Source organism: Lagopus muta, chromosome 4 (genome assembly GCF_023343835.1).
Source record: "Lagopus muta isolate bLagMut1 chromosome 4, bLagMut1 primary, whole genome shotgun sequence".
NCBI lineage: Eukaryota > Metazoa > Chordata > Aves > Galliformes > Phasianidae > Lagopus > Lagopus muta.
This window is the reverse complement of record NC_064436.1, coordinates 2,874,329-2,889,414: the sequence shown is the minus strand read 5'-3', so window position 1 is coordinate 2,889,414 and position 15,086 is coordinate 2,874,329. Positions and strand designations below refer to the sequence as shown.

General features: G+C 48.9%; 1 protein-coding gene and 1 long non-coding RNA gene across 2 annotated transcripts in view; both read right to left on the bottom strand.

Moving 5' to 3' along the window:
• The window catches only part of LOC125691728 (uncharacterized), a 33,718-nt gene extending 32,482 nt beyond the window's left edge, over nucleotides 1-1,236 (bottom strand). The window contains exon 1 of the long non-coding RNA XR_007376229.1: nucleotides 1,203-1,236. This is a non-coding gene — a long non-coding RNA (uncharacterized LOC125691728). The remainder of the gene's footprint in view (nucleotides 1-1,202) is intronic.
• Nucleotides 1,237-6,399: 5,163 nt separating this feature from the next.
• Nucleotides 6,400-14,725, bottom strand: LOC125691891 (zinc finger CCCH domain-containing protein 11A-like). The gene is made up of 9 exons (XM_048941833.1): nucleotides 14,210-14,725; nucleotides 12,841-13,003; nucleotides 12,530-12,649; nucleotides 12,288-12,411; nucleotides 11,865-11,948; nucleotides 11,675-11,776; nucleotides 11,223-11,362; nucleotides 10,607-10,674; nucleotides 6,400-7,361 (listed from the first exon to the last, which is right to left on the bottom strand). Exons 2-9 carry the CDS (start codon nucleotides 12,892-12,894, stop codon nucleotides 7,106-7,108), a joined length of 948 nt encoding a protein of 315 aa, XP_048797790.1. The 5' UTR covers nucleotides 12,895-13,003; nucleotides 14,210-14,725; the 3' UTR covers nucleotides 6,400-7,105.
• Nucleotides 14,726-15,086: the final 361 nt, after the last annotated feature.

Sequence of the window (15,086 nt, the reverse complement as noted above, 5' to 3'; positions counted from 1 at the left end):
TTTCCATCCACATTGTAAGCTTAAGAGCCTCCACTTTACCTGGAGAGAATAAACTGATGTATAACTCATGAGATAAGAATCAAGACAGAAGAGCCTGGCAAAAATTGATATTTCCTTGAATTCATTTGTCTACACCGGGTGAAAGCTGAGCCTGGATGTTTTCTTGCATACAGCGTATATCTTGCATGCAAGCATTTCTTTGAGCAGAGTAGTAATGCAGCAGGTTGGCTGCAGGTCTGCATTCCAAGTCTGAAGCGATTTTGCACAGATTTAAAAGCCTTCTGTGGAACTGAGCTTGCATTGTCTTTCAGTGCTGTTACAATACCTGCCTGTAGGCTAATGCACAAAATCCATACTCACAAAGCAAGCAAAGTCTTCAAATATTGCAAGGTCTGCATTAACTCCTATACCTCCTTAGTTCACAGCTGCACATACACAAAAATAGCCCTGAAGTAGTTTACCTAATGAATCAGTCCAGTGAAAGAATACTTTACAAAGGCACATACAAAATGTATACTATCCATTTTTTTCCTAACGAAGGAAAAACAAATCTTTCGGAAACATCTGGCTTCCCAGAATCTGTAGGAAGTCTCTGGTTAACTCCCTCCTCAGTAGCTTGTTACCTTGAATTAGCAGTGCTATAATAAAGCAGTAGACATCATCGTGACCAGGGAAACGGCAGTGACAGATAAAGCATTTGTGGAAAAAAAAAAATAATATGCATATGCATCTGTTTAGAATGAATTTTATCAAAAGATAACATCTGATCTCAGTCCTACTTAATTATATATAGTTAATACAAAATTAAGTAGAGATATACGAGTGAGAGGAAACTGGGAGGGGAGAGGAAACTAGGGAGGGTGGAAAAGAATTGTTTCTAAATTTTCATCCAGAAAGCATTATCAACAAATCTCCCACTTCGAATTGCATTTTGAGCTTGAGAGAACACTGACATTTTAGTTAGACAGTCCTTCAGCAGCTAAACCTAGGAAATACACGTTGGTGAGCATCACATCTTTGCATGGGAAGATCACAGAACAAACCCTCCTGGAAGATATGTTAAATCACATACAAGAAATGGAGATGATCACAACACAGTTTCACAAGGGGCAGTGGATAATCAAAGAATATTAGGATGTTATAACCACAAAATAAACAAGAGAGTTAGGCAGAGCAGACTATGGTAACAATAGAAGGCTTACCCCTATCCTGGGCTCACTCACAAAACACCAGCAGAGCAGATCTCCAGAAGAGATCCTTCCCCACTGGTAGCCAGCTCTTAAATAGGTCTAGGAGTAGCACAGCTGAATTGCCTTCACCTGTGCTCCTCTGGCTGACTCATGGCTCACCTCAGGTGATCAATCAGAGGTTCAGGCCGTGACTCAGCAGTTCCCATACAGGCAGATTGTGGCTAACCAATCTGTAGGCCTCCTATGGAGCAATGGACAACGTAAGGGCAACTGATGTTGTCTACCTGAATTTGTGCAAGTCCTTTGACTTGGTCTCACACTGCATCCTTATCTCTAAATTGGAGAGAGATGGATTTGAAGGCTGGACTGTTTGGTGGATAAAAGTTGGTTGGTTGGATGGTGGTAGCCAGAGGATTGTGGACAACAGTTCTAGGTCCAGTGGAGGCCAGTCACTAGCGGTGTCACCCAGGGACACCACGATGTCATCACTACTGGTCTTGGAACCAGTGCTTTTCAACATCTTTATCAATGTCATAGACAGTGGGATTGAGGACACAAGAGAAGGAGGGAATGCCATCCAGAGGGACCTGGCCAGGCTTGTAAAATGAACCAATGAGAACATGCCTGTCCAGAGAAGCTGTGGATGCCCCATCCCTGTAGGTGCACAAGGCCATGATGGATGGGGCTCAGGGAAGCCTGAACTGGTGGGGGGCAGCCCTGCCCTTGATGACGGAATGGGACCAGATGGGCTCTGATATCCCTTCCAACCCAACCCACTCTCTGATTTGATGATCTGTCAGATTCAGGACAGACTACAGACAAAACTCATTTTTAAGATATTTGCTGCCACCTTGTGTCTGAACACCCATTTCCCCTCTGATATATTCTATGATATTAAAATCATAGAATCATAGAACAGCCTGGGTGCAAAAAGGACCACAGTGATCATCCAGTTCCAACCCCCTGCTATGTGCAGGTCACCAACCAGCAGACCAGGCTGCCCAGAGCCACATCCAGCCTGGCCTTGAATGCCTGCAGGGATGGGGCATCCACAGCCTCCTTGGGCAACCTGTTCCAGTGCCTCACCTCCTCTGGGTGAAAAACTTCCTCCTAATATCCAACCTAAACCTCCCCTGTCTCAGTTTAAAACCATTCCCCCTTGTCCTATCACTATCCACCCTCGTAAACAACCATTCCCCCTCCTATTTATACATTCCCTTCAAATACTGGAAGGCCACAATGAGAGTTGGACTCTAACAAGAGGAAGTTTTCCTTTTCCTTGTAAGGCACAAAGTGATGGGATGATTTCCCACGCCTGCAGAAAGCCTGATCTGCTGTGCCACAGGTGACTGAGTGAACCAAAAGCTGTGCTGCCCATTCAGAAGCATGTGGGGCACGGGCAAGGGGAGGTTACACACCAGCATGTGGGATGTGAACGTTCCTTGGGCACCTTTTCCACTGTAAGAGAAATCCCTTTTCTCTGCCATGCCATGTCCCTACCTGCTCCGCAAGGCTGGGTGACAGTCAGCACAGAAACGACCCAAGTGTTCCTTTGTCATCACAGCGGTTTTCAACAGATCCAAATGATGAGACTTCAGTTTGCAGTGCGGGCTCCTGGCTGACACCACCATTTCCAAGTCATTGCTTCCTAGGGGCAAATAAAGGAAAACACTTGAATGAAATTTCATGCAGAGATTGCACATCTCACCAATCTTTTACACAAACCACAATGACCAAACAGGAGATATGTGCAGCGGCATCAACGTCCCAGCTGATGAAGGAATGTAGAGACAAATATCAAACTTCAGAACATTGTTCTAACATAACGAGGGAAGCTTTTTTTACAAAATATTAACAAACAAACAAACAAACAAGCCCTCAGTCCCTTTTTGGGTGCCAGGATCCCACGCAGAATTCTGTGTCCCCCTTGGAATGTTGGGTTCTCTCCCTGTGTTCCTGAGTTCTTGGGGCACTCCATGGGCTCCATGTTCCACCTACCACCCTTCTGAACACCATTTGATATCTTTACTCAGCACTGCCCCTCTTCCCTTATTCATCCCAACGGCTACTCACCAGCACCCGCCCAGGCTCCAGCTCCTTCACCGTGTGGAAGACATGGACTTTGGCACCAATGACACTGCCAGGGCTGCCCTGGATGAGGACACAGAAGGCATTCAGTACGAGGGCTGTCCGCATCCCTGTTTCGAGTCAAGGATTTCGTGTGTCATCTCATGCCCTCAGCACTTTTAATATTTGTGCTAACAAAAATGCTGAGGAAAAGGTTGTGCCTTACGGACTCTCCTGAGCCAGGGCTGGCATGAGCAGCACTTACTATCACTAATTCCCCCTGAAATAGCTTTTCCCTACAAGACTGATGTGTTTTTTCATGAAACCATCGAAGGAAAAGCACATTTGTTTTTATCCCTTCTTCCAGCCACTGGCTTTAGAGTATTGCCCCCATGTGCAACAGAGTAAAACTCAACCATCACTGACCTGTGAATCCTGCAGTACCGGAGACACGGAGCACCTGTTGAGACCGATGTCTTTCAAGCAGGTAAAAGGAGTTCTTCTTTACTTTAGGAAGTAATTGTGAAGGTGCCCAGGACAAACTCTGGCACGGTGAGAGCAGAATCCCCAGTTGTTCCCTATTGGGAAGTCCAGCCATCCTCAGAGGGGCCACCTGTGCTCACAGCCAGCAATTTCTCCTGTTGTGTCCAGAAATCTGTGTCCCAGCACTTTGGGCAAGGGCCTTGTCAGGAGGTAGGAAGTAATGGCATAGCTCTGGGTCATCAACATTGTTCTCTTCCAAGGGTGAGAAGGCTGAAGATCATGTTTCATACTGTCCTCCAGTTACAAATATTCCTTCCTCAAGAACAGTCATAATTCTGTAGCACGTAGAAAACCACAAGGAGAGAATAACTCTTTCTCACCTGCAAAAGACAGATTTCAGAGGGAAGAGTTTTAAGCGGTTGTCCTTGTGTGATGATTATTTATTTCCAGCTGACCTTTAGTGTAAAATCTTTCCACTTTCTTTACCTCTTTCTGAAACGTAATAGGATGGAAAAAAAAAGTAAGACATAATGAAAATGTGAAGTTAATTTTCAAAAGAATATGAAAAACATAATATTTTCAAGTTATGAACAAAAGCTCAGTATTATTTACCTATGTTTCACCTTAGTTTAACTCTTTAGTCGCCTTTTTCGGATCTGAAAAACTGCCAAAATTCTTGCATGGATCAGGCAATACAAAATATCAGGAGGCAGTGAAAATTTGGGTGATGCATTAATGAATTTATCCTCCCCACCTCGAGCACCTGACCAGTGGCAATTAATAATTCCATTTTCCATCACAGATGGAGCAATTCTCTTCACGGATATCTGTAAGAGTTGCACTGGTAATGTAATCCATTATCTAATTCAAGGGATGCAGGCAGCATTAGAAAATGACCCTCCATACACTACAAATTGTTGTAGCTTTATCTTTGCTGTTAATAATGACACCTCTATCCTGAAGTGGGGGATGTGACTTAAGCTAATTCATCCTGCAATCACGTGAAGCTTATTACTTTGAAAGGAAATGGCCAAAGACACTGGGTTTTATGGTTGAAATAATCTGCTACAGAATACCATTCAGTCACCAAGTTACTATCTGGCTCACACTTGTCATTCCTTTTTGTCTTTAATTTTGGGAATAGTTCCCTCTCCCCTACATATTTATTTCCATGGAAACTGCAACAGACAGAAAGAAAAAGTACAATAACACTATTTGATAGAGCAAAAATTCTCAGCTACAAAACACTACTTTGCAACACAGTCACCACCAGTAGCGATGGATTTTGTCACCAGTGATGAACAAGAGCCTCATCTCATGCCTGTAAATCTCTGCACCAACAGAGGTGACCCACTGTCATTGTCACCACTGCTGAAATGCAGCGTTCACTGCCTCACTGTACTCACATCCACTGTTTGGTCTCCAGAAACATTCAACAAGTGTCAGTGAATGTTGGGGGACGCCATTTTTTCCACATGGAGGAATTTCCAGACTGCCCCTCTGCTGCCATCTGTAGCACAGGAACAAAATGTGACGGGATTTTGGTGTCAAGATGTTGTGGGCCAACATAATAGAATAGGAAGCATTACTTTCAGGCCATCCAACATAATATCCTGTTACCAAAACATCTTGAAGGAAAACACATTTGGAATCTGAAATCTGTGAAAGGGAACCTCAGATAATGATGAAATATTATAGCATCAAGGTTATTATCTATGACAGAAGGGCTGGATTTTCAAAAAAGAAGCATATTTATGGAGACTCTTTGTTGCAAATTCTAGGAAATTGTGTTGGGATTTTGTGTGTTTACATGTGTGTGTACGAGGCAGTGATCAGGAAAAAGTTATTCTCAAGTTTTCAGTATCTGCTTACGTGAATGAAAGGTGAAAGATTCTGCATGAGATCCCTGCTCTTTCTATTACTTTAGAAATCTTTCCATTGTTAAGGTGCTACAGATGAGATCTGTTCTAGGACATCTCATAATCAAAGGATATTAGTGCATCATTCCTACTGTAAGAACTTAAGATAAGTGTTTTTTCAAAACATTTTTCTTCAGGCATCCCCATCCCCTCCTCATCCTAACCCTTATTATACTCCCAGGGAGGGAGATGCCCAGCCCCCAACTTCAACCATGTCTGGGTTACAGGGACAGTCTTTCCCCAAACCCACCAATCATCATTCTATCTCCTTGGAATTTGGTTGGATCACCATAAGCAATTGATGTTTCTGCACCCACAGGTTGGTTTTCCCCTCTCCTGGCAGGTCAAGACACACTGCAACCTTTTGCAGATTATACCTTTATCTTTCCGACCCTCAGTCAAACCTCCAGCATCAGTTAATGCTCTCCTACCTCTGCCCACTTACACCAGTTATCACAAACCAAATCCTCAGGGAATGTAGGCTTTGGGTGGATCTCACATCTTGGTAATTGTGTGGTGGCTCTCTTGGTCATCCTGCCGACTCCATCAATTTGGCATCACAGGAAGTGACAACTGCATTTCACTTGGTTCTACTGAGAAGCCATGCAAGAGTTACTGATAATTTAATGATATTGATAATTTTTAGCTCAGTCTAACATTATAACAGCGCTTAATCATTAAACAGTGAGTTCAGTCATGTGATTTAATGAAATACACGATAATTAAACAGAGGCCTGAGTACAGATTCAGAGATGACAAGATCCAACTCACTAACAGGATACCCTACGTCTATGTACAGATATGGACAGAAAAGGATAGACAGAAATATGTGGATCAAGTAAAGCAACAAAAACCCTTGTGCAACAAATGCATGTAATTAAAGGGCATAAACAAGTAGGGAGGTGGATGTAAGAAGAGTGAGCTGGCCTCTGCTCACGGTTTCCCTCGCCTTGTATGTAGAGCAGGCATTCAACAAGCACTGCCATTCCTCAGCAGATGACAACTGAGGCTGACTTGAGTGGGAGGACTTTGCCCCAGCTTCCATTGATCGACAGCCCCGAGGATTTGGTCGTCCCTGAGAGGCGTCCCGACCCAGGTTGGGCCAGGTGCTTGTACAGAGCAGCTCCATGGATGGTGCCACCTTCTGCCCCTTACCGCCAGCAGCACAAATGCCAGCACTCGCTGGCCTCACCAATTCCATGCTGCCCCCTTAGCCAGGATCCAGAGGAACGGGTGCACGGCCCCTGAACTCTGAGCAGCAAGGAAATCAGGAGAACAGAATGCAGGTGCTGCTGATTTTGACCAGTTTGCTTTCAGACTCATTGCACAGTTTCAAGAAAAGTGTCCCCACAGTATAAGAAAGAAAAGGAACAAGGTTGGTTGAAAAGGAATAGGGTTGGTTTTAATTGTTTTTGGTTGTTGTTTGTTTTAAAATACACAATCAGACTACGGTGTTACACTGTCAATGATGTCAGACAGTTCCTGAAGGAGCTCGTCCGTATCCTTCTCACTGTCCATGTCAATGTCTCCTAACTCATCTCCAATGATTTCCATCATCAACTTCTCGATGTCATCATCCTCACAGACGAGCGCTTTCCCTGCCTCTGTGCAGCTCAGCTGCTGCATCTGATGTGCTGCTTGCGAGGCACAAGGCACAGCGTCTGCCACGGAGTCTGCCTGGCTTCCTGGAAGCAGTTCCAGACTGGGGAGAACAAGGAAGAGAACAATCAGCACCTGACATTTCTAACTACAGATACGCTTTCAGCACACCAGTTCTGAGATCACAGAATCACCCGGGTCGGAAGGGACCTCAAGGATCATGTAGTTCCAACCCCCCTGCCTGGCAGGGCCAACAAACATCCACATTCAGATCAGGTTGCCCAGGACCCCGTCCAACCTGGCCTTGAACACGTCCAAGGACGGGGCATCCACAACCTCCCTGGGCAGCCCGTTCCAGGGCCTAACCACTCTCCTTGTAAAGAACTTCCCCCTAACATCCAACCTAAATCTTCCCTCCTTCAACTTAAAACCATTTCCCCTAGTTCTGCTATTGTCAGCCCTTTTGAAGAGTTTACTCCCCTCCTGGGTGTAGGTTCCCTTCAGGTATTGATAGGCTGCAATGAGGTCACCCCGCAGCCTTCTCTTCTCCAGGCTGAACAAGCCCAACTCCCTCAGCCTGTCCTCATAGGGGAGGTGCTCCAGCCCCCTGATCATCTTAGTCGCCCTCCTCTGGACCCTTTCCAAAATCTCTATGTCTTTCTTGTACTGAGGGCTCCACACCTGGACACAATACTCCAGATGGGGCCTCACAAGAGCCGAGTAGAGAGGGACAATCACCTCCCTGTCCCTGCTGGCCACCCCTCTCCTGATGGAGCCCAGGATCCCATTTGCCTTTCGAGCTGCCAGAGCGCACTGCTGGCTCATGTTCAGTCTCTCGTCCATCAGGACCCCCAGGTCCTTCTCTGCCGAGCTGCTCTCAAGGACCGCTCCTCCCAGCCTGTACAGGTGCCTGGGGTTCCTCCGGGCCAAATGCAAAACCCTGCACTTTGCCGTCTCATCAGGTTCACCTGAGCCCAGCCCTCCAGCCTGTTGAGGTCCCTCTGAATGGCATCCCTTCCTTCCACCGTATCAACCGCACCACTCAGCTTGGTGTCGTCAGCAAACTTGCTGAGGGTGCACTCAAATCCCTCATCGATGTCATTAATGAAGATGTTAAAGAGCACCGGTCCCAAGACAGACCCTTGGGGGACACCACTTGTTACCGGCCTCCACCTGGACATAGAGCCATTGACCACCACCCTCTGTCTGCGGCCTTTCAACCAATTGCTTATCCATCGGGTCGTCCACCCATCAAATCCACTTCCCTCCAATTTGGAGATGAGGATGTGGTGGGGGACCATGTCAAAGGCCTTGCTCAGGTCCAGGTAAATTGACATCGGTCGCCTTCCCTTCATCCACCAATGCCGTCACTCCATCATAGAAGGCCACAAGATTAGTTAGGCATGACCTTCCTTTGGTGAAGCCGTGCTGGCTGTCTCGGATCACATGCTCATTCTTTATGTGACCGAGCATGTTGTCCAGGAAGATCTGTTCCATGATCTTCCCAGGCACGGAGGTGAGACTCACTGGCCTGTAGTTCCCCAGGTCCTCCCTGTTCCCCTTCTTGTATATGGGAGTGACGTGACCCTTCCTCCAGTCGTCCGGGACCTCACCTGACAGCCACGACTTCTCAAATATGATGGAGAGCGGCTCGGCAACCACCTCAACCAGCTCCTTCAGGACCCTGGGATGCACGCCATCCGGCCCCATAGACTTGTATTCATTCAGTCTAAGGAGGCACTCTCGGACTTGCTCTGCCCTTACAGTGGGGAGGGATTTACCTCCTTGGTCCCCACGTAGAGGTTTGGGGATGCAGGGTTCAGGGACGTGAAAAAGACTAGAATCCTGGCCACCAGTGAAGACCGAGGTGAAGAACTCATTCAGCACCTCAGCTTTCTCTTCATCTGTTGAAGCCAGTTCTCCTTTTAAATTTACCAAAGTAGGTACGCCCGTTTTGGCCTGTCTCTTCTGGGCAATGTACCTGTAGAAGGTTTTCTTATTGTTTTTCACGTCCCTTGCCAAGTTCAGTTCTGCCTGCGCCTTGGCTTCCCTGATCCCACATCTGCAAGTCCAGACGGCATTCCTGTACTCTTCCCAGGTGACACAGCCTTGTTTCCAGAGCTTGTACACCCCTTTCTTCGCCCTCAGTTCTCTCAGCAGGTCCTTGCTGAGCCATGCCGGTTTCCTACCTCGCCTGCCCACTTTCTTATTCAGAGGAATGGAGACCTCTTGTGCTTCCAGGAGGGCATCTTTGAAGAGCCGCCAGCTCTCCTCAACATCCTTGTCTTTGAGGGCAGCGTGCCAGGGGATCTTGGCCAGCAATCCATTGAGTAGCTTGAAGTCTGCTCTTCTGAAGTTCAGTGTCCTGGTCCTGCTCTTTGCCAGGCCCACATCGCTTGAGATCACAAACTCAACCAGGGCGTGGTTGCTGGAGCCCAGGCAGCCTCCAACCTTGACGCCTTTGATGATCTCCTCAGCGTTGGTGAGCAGCAGGTCCAGCAACGCTTCACCTCTGGTCGGTCTGTCCAATACCTGAACCAGAAAGCTATCATCAATGGATTCCAAGAGCCTTCTGGAGCTCTTGCAGCTCGCCGTGTGGTTTTCCCAGCAGATGTCCGGATGGTTGAAGTCCCCCACCAGGACAAGAGCCCGTGAGCCAGACATCTCACGCATTTGGAGCAAGAAAGCCTCGTCAACAGCCTCCCCTTGATCTGGTGGTCTGTAGTATACCCCTAACACCAGCTGACCTATATTTGTCCCATCTCTAATCCTAACCCACAGGCTCTCAACCCATTCCTGACTGTTTCTCGTAGGGAGCTCCTCACAGTTTATCCAATCTCTGACATAGAGAGCAACTCCCCCACCCTCCTACCTTGCCTATCTCTCCTAAAGAGTCTATAGCCGTCGATCTGTGAGATCTGTGGTTAACCCCTCCCACACCTCACGCTCGCATAGGGATGGCAATTCAGTTAACCTGAGACTGCCTTTAGAGTGCAAGATACCAGCAGGCACCTTTCTCACAGTGGGAATTGATGTGTACAGATCGAGCAGTTTTGAGTCCAGCCAACAGGGGCCAGGTTCTGTAGCAGAAGCACACTGCCAGACTCATTATTTGACTGTAAATGTGTGAAGAAGTCATCCTCTGCATAAAGCTGTTTACTGGCTGAGTTCCTTCTCCCCATGACATACTCAGCAGAGATTCTGAGTGAGCAATTTAAGTTATTGCAGATGACCTCTTTGTTGGATTATGCCACGGCACATCTCAAACACCCCATTTGTCCCCTGGTGTGAAAGAACTTATGTCCAATGTAAAAATGGCACTGACAAAGAATAAGTTGTGGTCATCACCTGCTCGGAGGTGTTTTAACTGCAGCAATGGTCACCAGGCTGTCCCCAGGCAGGGCTGGAACGATGGCCTAGGAAGGAACAAGACAGTGTGTATGAAGCACGGCTCAGAGCTGCCTAAGTAGCTTCTTTTCCCAGAGAAGCTGTGGATGCCCCATCCCTGGAGGCATTCAAGGCCAGGCTGGATGGGTTTCAGGCTGTCAGATCTCGTGGCTGGCAGCCCTGGCCACAGCAGGACAGCTGGAACACTGGATGATCTTTGAGGACTGCTCCTCCCTCCCCTGGGCACTGCTGAGCCTGAACCCAAATACAGAAGCACGGGGCTCCTGAAGAAAGCGTTATCTTGAAGGTTACAATGACCTTGGGTGCTTTTAACAGCGCAGCATTCGTGGACAAAATCCTTCACACCACAGAGCAATCTGAGAATTGTAGAATCACAGAGTCTTACATAATCCTTGCTCTACATCTACCCAAAATAGAGGTCTTCCACAAGTACCCTGTGAGACACCTGCTGCCTTCAAAGGAAACAGCAGACCTGTAGACACTTGAAATGTCTACCTTGACTTCAAGTGCAGTGTAAACCTTCCGTACGCACTGCTGCTGTTGCTGCTGCTCTTACCATAGGCAGTTTTCGGGCTGGGGGCTCATCGGTGTCCTCAGCAGCAGATGGTTCCATGTCCGCTGCCTTCCGCTTCAGAGTCTGCTTCCTGGGGAAGGTGGATTTCCAATCAGCAGACCTGAGGAACACCTTGCATCCAGCTGAAGTAAAAGGAAGAGGTTGCTGATAAGGTCTTGCTCTGCCTCAAGAGAAATCCCCGTTCTCCTATCATTCCCACAACCCAACCCACAACAAAGCTAAATACATTTGGCCAGCGGAATTACATTGCCATGTCCAGGATTCTCAGCAATGTTTTGCACACAGCCATCTCTACCAACAGCGCATCGAAAGGAACAAAGAAACCCACGAGCTGCACTCAGCAATAGTCCAGGGCAAGGAAAACTCTGACACACAACAATGCTGAGTGGCAGCATTACTGCGCTGAGGCACTGCAACAAGCTCCTGGTGCTCACCCTTGATTCTCTTCTTGAGAGGCAACTCGCTTGCTTTGGCCTTCTCCTCACATCGCTTGCGCTTTTGTGCAGCCGGGCCATGGGAGGAAGATGGGATGTCACCTGCAGAGAACAGTCCAGGAGAGAGCAATCAGAACGTGTGAGTAGAAAGGCAGCGCCTCAAACCCAGATGCCTGTTCAGTGTCTGTACCTCTCTCTGCTGCCTTCTCAACCTCTGTCTGGCTCTCCAGACTTTCCGCAGGGCCGCTGGTCAGAGGAAGGCTCGTGTCAGCTTCTGGCAGAAAGGAGACAAGAAATAATTGAAGAGCATCTCTTTGGAGGAAGGTTTCAGCACACCAAGCCACAAGCTTCCCGTATTCAAGCATAGTTTCTTGCGTCTGCCTTTCCCCTGCTCAAACGTTGTGCCATTTCTGCAGTCAGCACAGACCTGCAATGCATTTACCCCTCTCCAGAAAACACCCACCCCTATTCTGACAGCCAAAACACAAACCAATATTTCACTTATCACCACTCTTCCCTGCACTCCCCAATGAATGTTACCTGACATCCTGCACCCGCTCAGAAGTAATAGTCATAATTAAATCTTTCGTGCTTCATGCCATCAGGAACTCACCGTCACTTGGTGGTACAGTCGGTCCATTCCCACTGCGTTCCTTCAAGTGAAGGAAAGGGCAGTGGGCCTTCTGACAGCCTCCCGGCTGATTCTCCCAATAGCAGGGAATCTCACTGCGCTTCTTCTGAAGAGAGTAAGAAAGGAAGGGTCATGGAAACAGGCAGAGGAGGTTTGCAGAGAGATTCAGTGCTGCAGGTCATGCCAGAGAGAAGTGGAGAGCTCATCTTTAGGCAAACACTCACATCAATTTTCGTGTGTCTCAGCCTGCAGTCGCTGCTGGAACAGCGACCCTGCATCCACAGCTTGCAGACCTCTTCACTCCCCAGAGCTGCTTCGCAGTGGCGGAATGGACAGCTGTCTCCCTGCAAGCAGAAGGAAAATAAGGGCACAGCCTGAAACACGTCCGTGCTGTCAGCCCAGGTTGGTAGCAGGGAGCACACAATCCCACCGCTGATGAAGGCAACGCATCGCCAGCAGGTCTCCCCCTGCTCCACCCCTTCCTCTTCAAAGCGGGGAAAGGAAGAAAATCCAGGCAAAAGACACCCAACCATACCTTAAAGCAGACAGAGTTGAAATAGAAGTGGCAGTCGACTCCTTTCCGAGGCATGGGGAACTTCTTGGAGCAAGTCCCTCTCCAAAGGAATTCCCCGCTCTTGGAAAGAGGCGGCTGCACTCTGGGACTGCTTGGACCCAAGATCACCTTTCAGATTGGAACCCTAAGGAAAGAGTCAACAAGGGAAGAACCATGAGGAATAAGCATTTTCCCAGCTTTCTTGTTTTATGCTGACTTTCGAGGAGTCTCAGAAGCAGCTGGTTGCAAGAACTCTGCCAAGTCTAGATCCAACTTGTGTCTAACTGCCACGACTTCTCCCACCAAGCACTGTCCTCCATCTCACCACCAGTTATACACCTAGCAGCACGCATTTTGCGTTCCTGACATGAAAATGACCCCCTTCAGCTTCTCCTCTTGCTGCAGCTGCAATGGATGCACTGGTACGACTCCCACGTTTGACAAACCTACAGTTCTGGCTTACCAGTCACAGCTGCAGTCCCTCTCCCTTCAAGCTCACACTCCAGCCCAATGGCTGAGCAGCACCCGTCAGCCTCCACCACTCTCACTGCCAGCCGGGACGAGAGCTTACGCAGCGTGTCCACACTGCTGCGCAGCGCTCACGGCTGTGGCACTCACTGGAGGCAGCCAGGGCCCCAGCACAGTGCTTGTGATGTCACCGTGCCTGTGATGTCACCGGACAGTGCATGTCCCCAGCTGAGCACCCGTCTCTCCACCGTGACTTCAGTGGGATTTTGTTAAAAATGTGCTGGATACGGCACAGCCAGCGCTCCGTGGGTCATTAAAGCACAAGTTGCACTGCATCAAGTCTGTGCTCTTCTTCCTTTGTCCTGTCTGAGATGAAGGCTGGGGCCCATCAGCAGTTCTGTAGTGGCAAAGCTGTGTGGCAATGGGCAGCCACAGCTTGAGGCAGTGATTGAGCACCTGCTGGGAAGGCAGGGCAGCTCAGGTGCACACAAACTCTTCCCAGATATCACTGAAGGGTTGGCAGTGGAGGCAAGGGTGTCTGACTGGAGATCCCTGCTACCTGAGGCCTTCCAAGGCTCAGCAGCTTTTTTCCTTCCTTTCTGTGTCCACAGCTGCTGCACTTGTGCAAATCCTCCCTTGCTGCAGCCTAGGACTTTGCCACCCTGTTGTTACCGCTGCACTTTCTGTGGCACTGCAGCGTTACGCAGGGGAGTGACGGCAATTCGTCATCCTCACCCAAACGGGTGACTGAATCTCTCAGAGAATCAATTTCCCCAGGAAACAGCCATTGGGAAGGGCCTCGTTTGAGCTGGCAACTCCTCCCCAGCCCAGCTTTTCTGCTGAGACTCCTTCCAGCCACCACGCAGCACCAAGCCCAGCTCACCTCTTGGTCCAGGTCAGTCCAGGCTGTGCCCAGGTCACACACTCGCCACAGCGGTGCTTCTGATGGGCTCTCAAGGATGATCCCTTCCACAAAACGCTCAGAGCTCAGTCTCTGTGTGCAACTCGCTCACTAGAGCACCAGCTCTGCTCGCCACGGAGGGCCAAGCCCTGCCACCCCAGCAACAACTGTGACCTCAGCATGGTTCCGCATCACTCCTGCGCTTTGATTCTAAGCAAAGGAAGCGCATACCACCTAGATCCAAATTCTAAGAGACCGGCACAAGGGTCACCCAGTGGGGTTATTGGAAGTAAGATAACAGAGAAATGAAGGTGACTCTTGTGCAGCCATCTCGGGTCACCTTCTCACTCAGGCTCTGCATGATTGCACCCAGGAAATGTTGCCTTCGGGCTGCCTCCTGCTTGGAGGCCTGAAGGATTTGATCTTCCAAACAATCAGCAAGCATTTGGATGAGCCAGCCCTCTGGTTTTTACGCAGACACACACGTCCTGCTTGGGAAGCCAGAAGGCAGAATAGCTCTGGCCGTGGGCCGCAGCACTCCACTGCCAGGCGCCGCTCAAACTCCTGGCCTGCATTTCCTCCTGGGCTCCCGCGCACGCTCTGGCTCTCCTGCAGCTTTCTGCAGGTTTTGTGGCTTCCTGCTGGGGAGCTCCTCACGTTCTTCTGCAGCTGTGCCCCGACATCATTACTGCCACCTCTGGTACCGCACCAAGAGATGCCTCAGAGTGCATCAGCCTGGACTTCCTGCTCCCATCAGCAGCTGCTCCCACGCCGACCTTCATCCCTAGTGGGATCCTGGCCACTTCCAGCACGAGCTGCCCTGCAAGGCAGAGAAAGGAAACGTGGGATTAGCACAAAT

What these genes read in the sequence shown, in the direction of transcription:
- LOC125691891 (XM_048941833.1), bottom strand. Translation starts at nt 12,894, where the DNA reads ATGCCTCGGAAAGGAGTCGACTGCCACTTCTATTTCAACTCTGTCTGC. An exon ending in TCAACTCTGTCTGCTTTAAG is followed by an intron (nt 12,650 to 12,840) that starts GTATGGTTGGGT and finishes TTCTGCTTGCAG; the next exon opens with GGAGACAGCTGTCCATTCCG. An exon ending in TGAGACACACGAAAATTGAT is followed by an intron (nt 12,412 to 12,529) that starts GTGAGTGTTTGC and finishes TACTCTCTTCAG; the next exon opens with AAGAAGCGCAGTGAGATTCC.